This window comes from Aplidium turbinatum, chromosome 3 (assembly GCF_918807975.1).
Source record: "Aplidium turbinatum chromosome 3, kaAplTurb1.1, whole genome shotgun sequence".
Classification (NCBI taxonomy): Eukaryota; Metazoa; Chordata; class Ascidiacea; order Aplousobranchia; family Polyclinidae; genus Aplidium; species Aplidium turbinatum.
Window position 1 is genome coordinate 25,011,924 of NC_137474.1, and position 15,281 is coordinate 25,027,204.

The 15,281-nt window shown below is 39.8% G+C and overlaps 1 protein-coding gene across 1 annotated transcript in view; it reads left to right on the forward strand.

Moving 5' to 3' along the window:
* Nucleotides 1-15,281, forward strand: part of LOC145767190 (dynein axonemal assembly factor 8-like) — a 164,841-nt gene that overhangs the window by 100,944 nt on the left and 48,616 nt on the right. Inside the window, exons 26-35 of the mRNA XM_082578967.1 lie at nt 1,388-1,536; nt 1,623-1,756; nt 2,077-2,206; nt 2,656-2,813; nt 2,925-3,032; nt 10,625-10,735; nt 11,261-11,453; nt 11,681-11,814; nt 11,885-11,989; nt 12,097-12,304. Of these exons, the coding sequence (XP_082435093.1) occupies nt 1,388-1,536; nt 1,623-1,756; nt 2,077-2,206; nt 2,656-2,813; nt 2,925-3,032; nt 10,625-10,735; nt 11,261-11,453; nt 11,681-11,814; nt 11,885-11,989; nt 12,097-12,304 (1,430 nt within the window). The remainder of the gene's footprint in view (nt 1-1,387; nt 1,537-1,622; nt 1,757-2,076; nt 2,207-2,655; nt 2,814-2,924; nt 3,033-10,624; nt 10,736-11,260; nt 11,454-11,680; nt 11,815-11,884; nt 11,990-12,096; nt 12,305-15,281) is intronic.

Below are 15,281 nucleotides of genomic sequence, written 5' to 3' on the forward strand. Positions count from 1 at the left end.
AAGTCTCATCATAAAGTCGTTAGGTTTTTTGTATAGCCGGATCTTTCGCCAAAAGACATTATTTTACTTGCAAAATTAAACTTGGCGAAAAACAAAACAAACTAAAATTTAAATTGGCACATCGAATGAACATCTTACAACATAGAATCAACAAAAAATCCTTGATATTTTAAATGGAACATGCAATTGCACCAAACGATACTAACTCCAGGGTGCAGTTGAAAAGTCTTTCATATACATTATTACTGTGTAAACTGTGCTCAACGTACATACCTAATCTCTGGTTAAACAAGCCAAACATATGTCTAGGTGCAAATATTGCTTATTTTACTTACTTCTGGAAATGGGAAGATGACAGGTTTGTCATGGCTATGATTGTAACAATTCAGACTCTTAGAAATTTCCTCAAATAGCAACATATTTGGCCGTGTTCTAGTAGGTCATGATCTAGCATTGCACGAAAATGTCTAGCCACCTGAGACGAAATGCTTATTGTGAAGGACAAGGAAGGTAGAAAAATTACCAGTGTAGGTTTAGAAAATTTGCAAGAAACAAAAACTAAAATTCAAGAAATTTCACGTTTCTAGCATATTTCTTTCTGAGAAATATTACACTACTAAAGTGGGGCGTCCTCATAAAACCCCTTGTCGCTACAGATAGGGTTAAAGCTGAATCTTGATTAATGTACCAAAATTCAACAACCCTTTTTGGATAATTACATCTGCGACCTGCGTTAAGAAGACTCAATATAGACTTTGAAGGATTCCTTGTTAATGCCACTACAAGCATGTTGTATTCCAGCCGGAAACGAACGATTGAACTCCTCTATCAAGTCGTTGGTGGTCAATTGCTTTACTTTCTGTGATGTTGCGGATACCATTCATTCGCTTGTGCCGCTCTGTAGCCAGATTTTACATTTGTTGTACAGAGTTTGTGCTATGAAAGCAGGCATCTTGTTTCGTAATTTCAATCTACCTTGCAAGTTGTGATCCAATGCATTTAAATGAAAACATGGCTTTGGTGTGTTAGAACTGAATTTAAGATTAGAACTCAACTCAACAGAACTAAAAAGCAAACTATAATAAATAAATATCAGAAAGCTTTGGTGAAGAGAAAGCATGACTTTTTTACGATTATAATTCAAAATGTCTAGATTAAGCAAATTTCCCATGTCACTACATAGGCTACATCTGACTTATTACCCATTGGTTGTGCCACTGCTTTAAACGAAAAGAATGAATGTTTGAGGTTGTTGATAAATTTTTTGAATAGATTTGACACTTTCCAAATATGAAATATTGTAAGCTTTGAACGTATACGATAGCTAGATGAAGAAACATCAGTGGTCACTTTAATCTTCTGTTTGAAATTGCCATTGTCGTCTTAGATTTGTTGTTTACTTTAAACCTCCCCCGAATCCGGATGTGATGCTGAATGAAGAATATTACGAGATGGACAATTGGTGGCTTCGGCCTGTCACACTCCTGCTTTTGTCACGTGACAACTCATCAGCTCACCAATCGGGGCTTGTGTCGAGTGAGTTTCTCCGCTTCGGCTGTCTTTGTTTATTTTCTCACTTATTCATTGTCTGAGGGTAATACTTGACCTTTGGTCTGTTCTAGATATCCAATCAGAGTTAATGTACAGAATGATCCACCCCCAAGAAGAAGGCCATCTACGCAACGTCACTAACCAATGCTTTCACGTGGTTCCATACTCTGATTCACTGGCCGCGGTCCTAGGCCCCATGCACAAGGTGATGTTGCTTTCATGTGATCGGCTGCTTGTTTTATTTCATTTATGCGTATGGTATGGCAGCAGTCACATTATTTCGGCTGCAGTGCAGCCATTGATTCGACAAATCTATCCAAGATGTGCGTTGCCAGGATGTTGGATCCATCCAAGATGCGCTCGTCACCACCTAACATATTCCATGGAATCATCAACTACTACTTCCCGTTCTGGTCTTGATGACTTCCCCTGGATGATTGTGCATGAACCGCTTGGTGTGGTGGAGGTTAAACTAGATTTTCCAACAAATTTGATAATCAGTTTACTTCATCTCCTTCTTGACAGACTCCAGACATTGAGCTCTCCAGTGAAGAAATCCCTCGTATCTTCTACTCCGATCCAGAATTGGAGCAGGTGGTGGTCCTCAGCTTGCTCGGACCAGCTGCCATCGCAGAATCGGGAAGAATACTGATAAGTAAGTAGTGAGTACTCAGATCGTTATCTTTACCCTCGCAATCGCCTCTACATCCCTGCAAGGAAGCTCTGCTCGCTCATTGATATGAGGCCACGTTTTACTTCATTGCACCGTAAGCATATTTCAGGTAAGTGTCACCACAAACTTTGAATTTCGGCGATCTATCCAGCATGTTGGTGAGGAAATTGCTGGGACCTTTAGCAACTTGCTGGCCCACCACAACAGAGAAGAGATGCCAAACTAAACAATGTATTCTTTATCAACACTTTTTAACAGAAAATTTGACCTCTCTGTCAAAATAGCCGCCTGTTTGTGGACAAAAGGGGTCTATCAAAACTTTAAAAAAAAAATTTGCGTGTTATTAAAAGCTTTCATAATGTTAATCATTCCATCAGCACTGCTGGCCACGATTATTGATGATGTGAAGTTACATTTCATTGTTATTTCAGCCCTTCTACACGGAGAGTTTACTATGAATAACCAAGGCAACCCTATTCCCATATCCATGCCCCCTAACGACAACGAACCAGAATTTCTTCCGGAATTCCAGGGCTTTGAACTTCTCGGCATCAAATACGTTCCGTGTTTATCCACACTGCAGGCGAAGGTTTGTGGCCGGTCAACATTTCGTCTGTTCCTCTCATCTTGCAGTTTATGGTGGTAGTCCTCTTGTTTTCCTTTCAGACTTCATACGAAATGTTGTTGATTTTTATTCCAGGAATTGACCCCATTTGAAGTTGGCACCAAGCCTTGGTACGACAGCCTCCCCGCCATAGAGTCCTCCCCTGTGCTCATGTGTGCGTTGCGGAGAGTAAATGCTTACAATGTGAGTCATTAGATATAATTAATTAATCATCGTACAAGTTTCATTTATGAACACGATTGTCTATTCAGTATGGCAGCTATGCTGGTACAACCCACTTTCTCCTCTTCATTGTGAGTGATGGGGGTGTTATTTCTTTTCAATTCCTGATAGGTGTCAGTTTAACAGCAAGATATGGAATTGGAACTGCTCATTTTCGACTTCTCACACATGAAAATCTTTTCAGTGATGAACATTATAAATCAAAATTTATTGTTGACCGGGCAATGGTTCAAAGTTTCGACCAAGTATACGAAATTGTTGAGATAAAGCCTATGGCGGTGCATAACATTTCCCTATTTAACCGACGCTTTTGTGAAGGTCAACAGTCGTCGCCAGGGTCAATATTTAATGTACTGTATCTGTATTTCTATACCACTATAATTAGTGTATTACAATAGTATTACCGTATATTTAATATTTTGTCAATATAATTCTCCCGCAAGTGACTGTATTCATTTAAAACTACAGTAAGGTTGTAATAAAAACTATTAGGCCTACAGGCCGATATATAATTTTTGTACCACTAAATGCTTTTCCAGCTTGTGGTTTCTGGTGCCCTATGGTTGACGTAAAAACCCAACATTCAAAAATCTGTCGAGATACCATCTCAAAAGATAATTTTTGACATAAAAACATCGCACAAATTTTGTTGAGTAAAACAAATAGTATTTAAAGGTGGCACCTTGCACTTAAACATTTTAAATTTTCAGAAAATTTTAAAAGACCTACCATTGATGCTTATTCATTACTCCATTTCGATTAACTATCACAGACCTATATGTTTTCCTCTATTACCGATAGTCTGGGAGCCTGCGACAGAAGATTTCACCCCATAAGGTACAAAAAGTTTGACCCCTTGAAGTTACTGAGTTCAACCATGTCACTCACAAAAAGTATGGAAGATTGACCCCACCGAGTGGGTTTGGACCCTAGAGCCCCCTAAAAAGCCCCAAAAGAGGGGTTATTTCACCCCATAGCGTACATAGACCAAACTTAGTCAAAACGAAGTTCTATGTCAGGAGTTCCTGTATGTACCCTAAGGAGTCAAGTGATAAACTATGCGATGGAGAAGGCTGGGATGAAACATTGTGACACTGCTTACCAGGAATCAAACCCTGCAGAATAAAAAGAGACTGTGCTGATTTCATGAAGATCGGCAAAACCATTGATTTGACCATGAACCAATCCAACAGGTTGAACAAAATAATAACTTAATCAAGTTCTGGAAATCAGCTCCAGATGAGGTCAGAAATGATCTCTTGAATATTAACAAAGTTTCGAAATAGCAACAGGAATTCCTTGATGAAATAAAAGAAGATCGAATTGAAGAGCCCATTAAGAGGAAAGTTGGAAACTTTGCTAGCAACGCAGCAAAGGTTTTTGTCACCACAAAACATAAGAAAGTGGTGGAGCTGAAATGCTTCTGAGTCATGTTTCGCAGGCTTCTTCACTTGTCTTGCCAAAAAGAGCTTGATTTAAAAAAATTTCTATCTCACGCACTGTCAGCAGTTCCGTTAGTATATGCGATGTAGATGAAAGTATGACCACAACCAACAAGTCCAAGCTGGCTAATCATCTTGAGTCACTTGCGACGGTGCCAGCTAATGAAAACGGGAAGCGATATGAGTATTTTTTATGGCATGTTCTTTATCCGAATGATTCCGAACCTTTTGTCTCCATATTGTGGACTTGCCAAAGCTTTCCTAACCATAATTTTTAAAGCCACTAGCAAAGAAGTGCATTTTGTAGGCTATGTGACGATTATACTCGAAACACAATTGTAGCGGGCGTCGCAAACATTGCGTAAAAGTAATAGTCGAGTATTATGATTAATCGACTTAACTTGTGTCCGACAGCAGTCCAACTCGAAGGCAGTCACGTCAAGGTAATTCCGAAGAGTCTAGACTAATCCAGGGCGATGTAATCCAAGGGCAATACGATCCAATATGATTCAAGGAAGAAATCACGTAGGGTCACCAATTTATGTAGCGGACGTCGAGTAGTCCAAAGCATTCACTCATACCTAGCTATAAATTATTGCAGCAACATCCCGAGCACATCGTTGGTGGGGATGATCCGAGAACCTTGCGTCACGAGCACGTGACTTGGCTGAATGGGCCTGGTACGCTCTGGTAGACTACTTTTGGTGACGGCCTTTCCAGTCTCTTCCAGGCTGGGTAGTAATTCCATGCATTTCAAGCAGTGACACTTCTATTTCCGAAAAACTAGCATTTATTTCAGTGAATCGCTTTTCAGTCATGCTTTCAAATTCAGAGATTAATGAGCAATTTAAAGATGTTGAATTGGAAGAGCAGTCCATCATGGATAACTGATTTAAGCAATTAGTGTTGTGCATTGTGCATATCTTCTTTCCCAGAGTTAAAACGAAGTTTGTGTTGCCATACGTTTTTGCAAATTGAAAGGGTAGGTTTCCATGGACTTTTTTATTGTCTTTCTGTCGTGTTCAAATGGATTACAGCAATGCTTTTGCCTGAATTCATATTTATCTAAATAGTGGTGTCTGTGATGGAAACAGACTGAAATCAAGTTTGTTTTTTCAATGCGTGATCTTAACACCACAAGTCGTTTGCCATTAACAGAAAACGTGCTAGCTGAAATAAGTGGCGATCGTCCTTCCCCCTGGATCCACCACTGATTGGAGCAAAAACTAAGTTAGTTAGCAAAAGTGAATAAAAAATTAGTAAGAAAATTTTGGATTACTGATACCGTAGTCAACGGTGCAAGTTTTATACATTTGCTGTTTCAAGACAATTAGTCTTGTGAGAACTGCCTTGAAAACGTATGAATGCCCCTTAAAAATGTTGTAATTGCATTTATACTTACTTGATATGATAAACTCAAATAAACATTACTTTTTTTTCCATTAGAAAGAGTATGTTGAAACCTTTCATATGATACCTTTTGTTACTCGACAAATTCCAAATATAGCCGTTTTTTATAATAGGTCAAAGTTGCGTCACGGATGAGTGGTTACATAAATTTAGACATGGAAAAGTATGTGGCAAATCACTCAAGCGTGACCAAAGTTGCTTGAAAGTTGTATGCAAAAGCTCTGACACGTTAGCAATGAGTTGATCAAATTCCATAAGTACAAGATGAATCTCCGTCTACTGTAATAATTTAAAAATATATGTTTTTTTTTTTAATTTTGTGCTTGAGTGATCACAGAAATTTCTTAATTTCAAAGGGCCATAGCTTAAAAGAGTACTGATTTAATTTCTTCAAATTTGTACCATTTTTCTCAGAAAACTGAGCTCTACAACTATATAAATTTTCATAAAAATCCGTGACTATAGATGACAAAATGTAAAAATTCTGGATGATTTCACAAAGGAAGACCCTGAAGCAGTTGTTCTTGAAAGCAGCTCAAGTTCCAGCGATACTTCAAGTGAAACGGAAAATTTTCATGAACAAAACCATCACCATAAAAGATTTGAAATATTGAATGAAACCATGCTTTCCTCCTTAGATGTTGCTAAGATGTGTTCGCTCAGCTTCCCTCGTTTATATTCCAAACATTTCAAGTGTAGAACTCAAAATAGTTTAATGTCAGTTACTAAACTATTTGCCGAGCTCAACAAAAATCAAGAAAAACATTCAGTAAAACTTGAAAAAAGATTTCTTAACTAAGATTAACTAAGAATCCCTTGATAGTTGTTCATCGGGATGGAAAACCTCTCAAAAAGACATGGTAGAAGATGTGAATCGATTGCCAATTTTCATCAGGTGGTGGAGTAGATTAATTGGAATAAAATTAACCACCTCAAATACGGGATGAAAACAAGGAGCGTGCACCATTACTGAACAAAGACTAGAGAAAAACTTGTAGTGGTCCCTCTTCTGTCATCACATATTTAAAATTGTCTTGAGGCTGTAGTAGGTCCTGCCTTACAAGCTTTTTCAGGTCTTGTTATACCTCCATTCAAAACCTTCAAAAAATTGTACAGTAGAAGAACATAAAGGAAGATGGGCTTGACATGTGAGAAAATTGTTCTCCGATATAACAAGATGAGGTGATGAAATTGTCTACACAGATTCAATTTAAGCAAGTCAGAGATGATTATGAAACATCAGATTATGATTTGAGTTGACAATCCTGTTGATTGGAGAAGTCTCTCCCAGTGGTGTTTAATTTGAAAAACCTGTAGCACAGAGCAGATGACAAAACTATTCCATTTAACAAAATGTTTTATGTTTAAAGGTCAGTTCAAAATTCAGCCAAATAAACCAAACATTTAAAGAAATGTGTAAATTTGTTATTTTCATCTACATTATATAAAACATTAGTTTTTTATACCAAGAGCAGCCAATTCGCCGGTCGCCACAAAGTGATTTGATGATGCTAAAAATCTTAAGAAAACAAATTAATAGTTTTTTTTCTACAGTCTAAACCTTCAAAACATTTGGCTAGGCTAACACCCACAACAGTTTTCCACTTATGATGCCATAAAATAATAGCAAATGTTTCAGGAACAAGTTTAAAAATCATCTGTGGTACCTATTTTTCAGAAGAATTGATTGCACTAGCGTATTTTGATACCTCAATGTTATCTATGTCTCGTCTACACTGCAAGCCTGAGAAGCTCATTCGTCTGGATTGTCCAGCCTTGGCTGACAAAAATCGTCTACACTTGCAAATTTGATCTTGCGACCGTGTGCGTTCAAGCGCAAACTACGTCACTGTCTAGCGCAGTCACGTGATCATAACAGAGGCTTTCATATCAGCTTATTCTTTTGCTATCCCTGTAAGTTAATCCAAATTGGACAAACAGAAACCTATATTCTCTGCGCGTAGGCCATACATCACAGATAAAAAGAGGATGGAATCAAGACAAGAACGTCGGTACGACTATCCTGCAAAGCTGCATTATGATCAAAAGTGCTGCTATAATGGCACCGCCATTATCATTTTTGCTGTTGGTGGTTTGACCATAGCCCGTTGGTTCGATATTCAGAACCTGACCACCTGCGACTTGCTGGTATGCCCCATAAGTGCAGACTTTAACTAGCTAGTCGACTGGTTGATTAATTTTGCTACATGACGACAATTTCCCTCCCTCACAATCATGTAGGCCTACCAGCAGGATAATAAGATCGATGATAATACAATAGTATTGTAGGCGATTATTGACGTCAAGTAAACTATAATTTTGTAGCCGCTGACGTTGGTACGTAGTCAAAGACGACAAAGCGATGGCAATACGTTTTCACGGCCTGCGTTCGGAAAAGTGCTGATGAACCAGTAGCCTCTTCCAGAAGTCTGCAGCACTTGCTATATGTCTTTCTACGCCCCACGTATTTGTTCGGTGTTTTGGAAGCGATGCTGGATCTGAGTCTAGGCAAGATCAGGGTGTTTTCAGAACAAGATAGGCCGCAATTTAAATAAATGCCATCTTGAAAAACAGCTCAACAAATTGACATGAATGATATTTTACTAATGAATTGATTTATTGTAATAAAAGCGAAAGAGAAAAATATAGCCTATCCAGTGTCAAAATAAACGAAATTTTGCGATGTCATTGACGGTCTTTCAGCAAACTACCCATTGGAATTTGGGGAGTAGGAGTCACACGCTACTATATAAAACAAAAATACAGATGAATGCTTCCGTAGCGCCAAAACCGTAATGCACTAATGGTTAGTAGAGGTGTTCAAATAGGACAAATTATGACTTTGCGTAATGTAGGCTACCAAGATACATTAGCATAGCAATGGTGTTGTCAAGTCTTCAGGGCTATAGTATCGAGCTCGGCGAGGTCAATGTCGCCTTGAATATATCGTGAATACAGAACCTAATTTTACAAGCAAAGGGTTGAGGTTTGGCTGTTTGCGAGTAGACGGCAGCTAAACTATGTCCAGCTTCAACTGTTACCCAAACTCTACGTATTTTCTGATGAAGTAATGAAGCCGACAATTGTATACAATGTAAGGGCATTCATATTAATATTTCAAAGTAAATGTCATAATGAAATAAACTTTGGGGATAAAGCTGCCATTTTAACCTAGTGTAGATAGCTGTATGGTATGTGCCTAAATTTCAATTAACCTCAATTTAGCCAATTATACATAGTAACTGTGGGAAACGGTTACTGAAACCTAGATGACTGAAGTACGTTTTGTGTATCTCTTTGATGACACACGAAGGTGCGCCGCAAACAAGCGCTTGCATCTGAAAAGTGAACATTTGATAAACATGCCCGGTAGACAATCGATTTTTACGCATTGCAAAACATGAGGTGTGTTGCCTGTGTAATTGCAGAATGAATATGTTGTGTTAAAATCGTCAGTGAACTTTTGTCGACAACAATTTACCAGTGAAATGAAGCATTAAGATTTGGACTTAGGGAGGAAATTTACATACTTCTGTTAGGGACAGTACCATCCCTAACTTCTACACAGTACTGCATGAATTGTAGCTATGTATAATACAGGTAGCAAGGCGGTTGGTACGATGGTACGTTACCATCCAAACTTCTAAATACCTTCAATTTTGAGCTTTGTTCATCTCCCTGTGGTACCACCGGCAACCAGGTTATAAAGCTTTCGCCTTCTTTAACAGCTTGGTCATGAGCAGCTGTGCTGTTGTACAAGGTAGTAGTGAGAGATTGCTGTTTCAACCGAACTATCAGAGCTCTCTTCAAGTAAAGCCTCAAGAGCGATTCAAGAGAAATACCGGTAGCTTATACCCAAAAATTTCGCAATTGCTTCACTCGCTTTTGGCCCCACCGCATTTTAGAGGTTTGCAAGTAAAAAAAGCACCCTGAGATAGAAAAAAAGGTTAAGAAACACTGTCTTTTAGAGACAAAGTCGGCTGCATTGCCGAGTGGTGAGAGCCCTGGAACGACGTTCGAAAGGGCGTCGGTTCGACAGCCCTTTGAGCATGCGGCTGTGTCTTTGGCAAGACACTTAAAGGTATGCCTGAAGGTAGACACGAAGATTGGCTTCCTTGCCTTCCCGTCTACTTAATCTAAATCTTCAATGACCGGGCGTAAGCCTGGATACGAAAAACAAAACAAAGGAAAAAATGAGGGATGCTTTGCGAAGTCAGATCCATCCAAGAAGACCTAAATTGACAAAGAAATGTATGCCACGAGTCACGACAAACCAAACCAAGAAACAAAAACAGTATTTATTACAAGTTGTGTCTAATCAAAAGTTTTGTGATAAATCTAAGAACATCATTGCAGTTGCTGCCAAGTAACCAGCTTAATCGCACATAGATAGAAGCAAAAAAGAAAGTGGTATAATAGATCTACTGGGAAACTCTCACTAAAAAGAGTAACGTGACACTTGCTGTGGTTCATGGGTACCTTGGAAATCAACAATATTGAAGAACTATGCGCCTCATCTGAATGTTATGTTTTGGCTTTGAAATTTGCACAGGATAGTTTTTGTATCAAAATGAATTATATAAGATGATATCTGGAGAAAAATCGAAGACAAAAAATGTTAGGCTACCCCCGGTTTTGCAGTAGACAGTCATTGTTGGTTTGCCGAGACTCGTGTCAACAATTTGTTACTGTGGTTTGCAGGTCTTGCGAGCAATGCTGGGCATGATGACGACGACGAAGGGAAAGCCAGACGCCAGACAACAAGATGTAACCAAGTTAATGTCGCCAACCCCTGAGATCGCCTATCGGCAGGTGGGCCATTCATCGTGATGCCACGGCTACCTAGAGATACGGCCTGATTTGTTACATTCTGCAAACTTTTTTAGATTTTGCCAACTGCTTGCAACTGTCTAAAGGATTTTTTTTAAATTATGTTTTAACGCTTTTTTGCTGTCTTCACCAACTAAGAAATTGGGCTTTAACATCACCAAGCTTTCAAAAACAAAGAAAATTTGATTCAGAAAATTTCTGTCAGACTGTTAGCCGCTTGTTAACAGTCTGATTGAACATTTTTAACTCACTTTTTTCATTTTTACTGCTTCCTCGAGGCAAAAAAATGCTTTCATACCATTACGAGTCAACAAAAAGTAAAAAAAAAACATTCTAGAAAGTTTCAGTCAGACAGAACCAGTACCGGTAATGAAAATGTGACAAACTGACAAATCAGGCCGCCTCTCTAGGTAGTCATGGTGGGGCTATTCACAATCTAGTCGAATGCAGTCAAATGCACGTTTCATCTTTGCTTATAGCTTGGTTTGATCGAAAGTTTTTTTTTAGATTCGAATGTTCTTTTCTGCTCAAGAATTATTCTCTGATAACCGCTGCCGACCGTTGCTGAAGTACCTTCCCCCACCTATACGTATCGCTCAACACATACAGAACAATAACAAAGAGAAACCAGCCGAAGATACAGCGCTTCTATTCTCCCATAATTCATCAAAATGTTTTAAACGAAAGAAGAAGGAATTAAGTGAGTTTGAGTTGTATTTTCTTCCTGTAGGTTCCTTTTAGTTGGTTAAAAAAATGCTCCTTTTCAAAATGGCGCTGACAAAGTGCTGCATAAAGCGAAAGCACTGTTTCCCTGTCGTCTAGCTCTACAATATTTTCTGGTCTGGCCGTTTAATGTTTTTTGTGCCAAGGTCCTTTCTTTGCTGGATGAGTCGGAATTGAGCAGCAACAGAATGTTGTGATTTTCAGATAAGAGGAAAGAAACGACGCTATCTTGCCATTCAACAGTGGAATCTGTGCTGAGTTTCATGCTTACCTGGCCCCGACCACTCTTCTCGATCCTTATTGTAAAGCCAGACGCGTTTCCAAGGCACTTTGTGAAGGTAACAACTGTGATTGCTTCAATGACGATACACTTAGGCGACCTATGATAACACCTGTTGCTTCCGCCAGATATTGAAACGTGTTCACAAAGAAGGCTTCACCGTGGTAGCTGCCCGTATGAGCGTGATATCGGACGACCAGGCATATCAAATCATTCCTGCCACCTTTGAAAAGGTAAGTTGCCTGAACGCGAAATTATCGGCACAGATCTTGTGCCGCATGCGATGTTGTACAGTGAAATCTCTTTAAGGCCAATAAAGATTTCTCGTGTATAACTTCAGATGCCAGGAGAGCAACGCATATTCGTCAGTCACATGACCTCTGGACCATCTTTGGTTCTTTGTGTACAACGAGACAATGCCGTGAGGAAGCTGATAGAGTTGGCAGGTCCGCCCAACCCCCGGGACAGTCGTCATCGTGACAGTGCAGCTGGAAGGGAGACGTGGCGGGCCGAGTTTGGAATCGACGAGTTTTCCAACGCGATTCATGGTAGGATGTTGTTCCGGGATTAATTGGCGAGCAGATTCTAGCATTCTGCATGCAAATGTAACACGCATGACTTAAAACAATTGAAATCTTAAGTTTTAGTTCAGTTTGTTTTTTTATTTCTCACTATCACAACGAAAAACAGTATTGTATATACTAAACATAACAAAGGTGTAGAAAAAGATAGAAGCGAAAAAACGCGGATGTAACTAATTTAGAACTAATTATGTCACAAAAGATAGTTTTTGGAAATAAAAAGATTTTAAAGCTACTGCAAGCGATGTGTTGCCTTATTGAGCGAGTTAGCATTGCAAAATTCAATCAGTTTGCGAAATAAACGTTCACAATGGAAGGTACTGCTGGGAGAACAACCAATGATTTATACAATTTTAGCATAAACTTAACATGTTAAAATTGACTCTTCAGTAGTTCTTAACCTTAGGTATTAAATTTGGAGAAACATTTTATCAACTAAGTTTTTAAAATTAACAAGAAGTTGTGTGAGTACTGATTTGGTTGACTAAATGGTTTGTTTTAAAATTTAAACTGTTAAAGTTTGAAAGTTCCTACACTACTGCACTTGATAAAATAATAAAAAGTAAAAATTTCTTTCGTTTTTTCACCAAAAAAAAAAATAATGTTTGCCTTCATATCAAATGAAGTTTGTAAATGAATAGTTTTTATACCTAACACGCCTCACCTGCTGGCAAGATCAAATACTATGACTAACTCTTGTTGTGGAGGGGTTTTGTGATGTATAATTTTTTCCTTCGAAAATTTAAATTTGAGGCATTCGTTGCATCTCTTCCAGATTCCAGTTCAGGGTCATCAACAATTAACGTTACGACTTCAAACAAATGTATTTAACATCAATATTTAGCGTTGCAATATTAATAAATTAAATATTTCTCGATTTTATATTTTTAGGCCTAAATTTTATAGGCCATGAATGAAAATTTGAATAAAAGACTAGCTATTGTAGAGCTGTTCAAATCGGGCAAGTCAAGGAGTGATATTTGCAAGGATTTTAATATTAACAGAATGTTGGTCTGGAGAACTCTCGAAAGGCACGTAGAAACTAGAAATGTCAAAAATCGACCTGGCCAAGCTCGCCCTCGAAGCGCCAGAATTTCAAAATTGATAAAAGCAACCAGAGAAAATATGCGAAGAAATTCCAAGAGATCCATTCAAAAACTGGCAAAGGAGGCGAACGTGGCCAATGGAACCATGTTCACAGTTCTCAATAAGGATTTGAAGATGAGCCCATTCAAACACATGAAGAAACAGTTGCTAAATGCCAATTCCATTGAGACCCGTCTCTCCAGAGCCAGAATTCTGCTCTCGCGCATTGAAGGAGGAGGCAAGCTGCCAAACCTTGTGTTCAGCGATAAGAAATTGATGTCCAGCATCATTTTAACAGCAAGAATGATCGTGTTTGGACAAGAGATGGTGACGTGGAACCCTAGGCAGTCACTCGAAGACAAGGGGCAGCATCAGTGATGGTGTGGGCCGCAGTCAACGAATCAGGAAGGAGTTCATTGATTTTTGTGGACCAAGGAGTGAAATTGAACCAAGAAAACTACCGAAATAATATTATTGAGGGTTCATTGTAGCTCTGGGCAAAGAAACACTTCAAAAAAACGTAATTGGTCATTCCAACAAGATTCTGCCCCTTCACATGGAGCTAAGAGAACGCAAAACTGGCTTTCAGCCAATGTGCCGTTCTTTATTTCGAATGAAGAATGGCCTCCTTCATTTCCAGACCTGAACCCCCTAGACTTTGGCATCTAGTCTTACCTTCTTCTTCTTGCGTTTGAGGCCGCCACAGATCACGTTGTTACATCCAGGCGCAGCAGCCAATGGATTGTGTATTCATCGAGCGTTGTTAGGTCCACATTGTGGTCGGTATACAGGACATTGATAGATAATGTGGTGTGCAGTTTGAAAATCTGAGCCACACGCACAAAATGGTGAATCGGCGAGGCCCCACTGGAACATGTTGCTGCTAAAACGGCCCACACCAGTCCGCAGGCTATTGAGCTTCACCCATTCCTTCCGGGGTAGTTCTGCTCCTGGTGGGGTGTTGGTATTGGGAAAGACTGTGAATTGGGTTGGTCTCGCAACTTCTCTCCATTCACGGTTCCAAACTTCGGAAATGTGGAAGTTCGATTTGCACATAGCTGCAGCATGTCGGGAGAACGGGCGTCGAGATTTCAAGCGCTGGGGCTTTTGGGAGTGCGAGTTTAGAACAATCTGGTTGAGGAGGTGGTCATCCCTTGACATAGCTTGTAGGACCAGACTACGTACGTGGTTTTCCCTACAAAGTCTACCTGGGGCGATGCCTGATAGTACCGGCAGAAAGTCAGTGGGAGTTGGAAGCAGGCAACCGGTGATTATTCTCATGGTGGTGTTGAGGGCAGTGTCAATTTTAGAAGTGTGTACGCTGCGGCACCAAGTGGGGGAAGCATATTCGGAGGTGCTGTAAACAAGTGCAAGAGCACTTGTACGGAGTGTGGATGTACTAGCACCCCAGGATGTTCCAGCTAGGCATCTCAGCAAGTTGTTGCGTGCTGATAGCTTAGCATGGAGGGCTTCAGCATGGTGTTTGTAGGTTAATTGTCGGTCAAGCTTCACTCCTAGGTAGGTGGGACACGGGTTGTGTGGGAGTGGGTTTCCGTTGAGAGAGACTGACAATTGGCGCGTAGATTCCATGTTGCAAAGGTGTGACGGTGGTCTTTGCCAGGCTCAGTTTCAGCATCCACAGCTTCAGGTAGTCTGCGATTTGGGCCATGTCATCTGTAAGTGCTTCCTCTACCACATGCCAGGACTTGTCAGAATTGAGTAGTGCCAGATCATCAGCATAGCCGTACTGGCGTGACGTAGTCTCTGGCATGTCACTAATGTAGATGTTAAATAGTAGGGGTGTTAAGCATGATCCTTGCGGAACACCGTTTTTTAAGCGGCGGGGCCGGCTGCACTG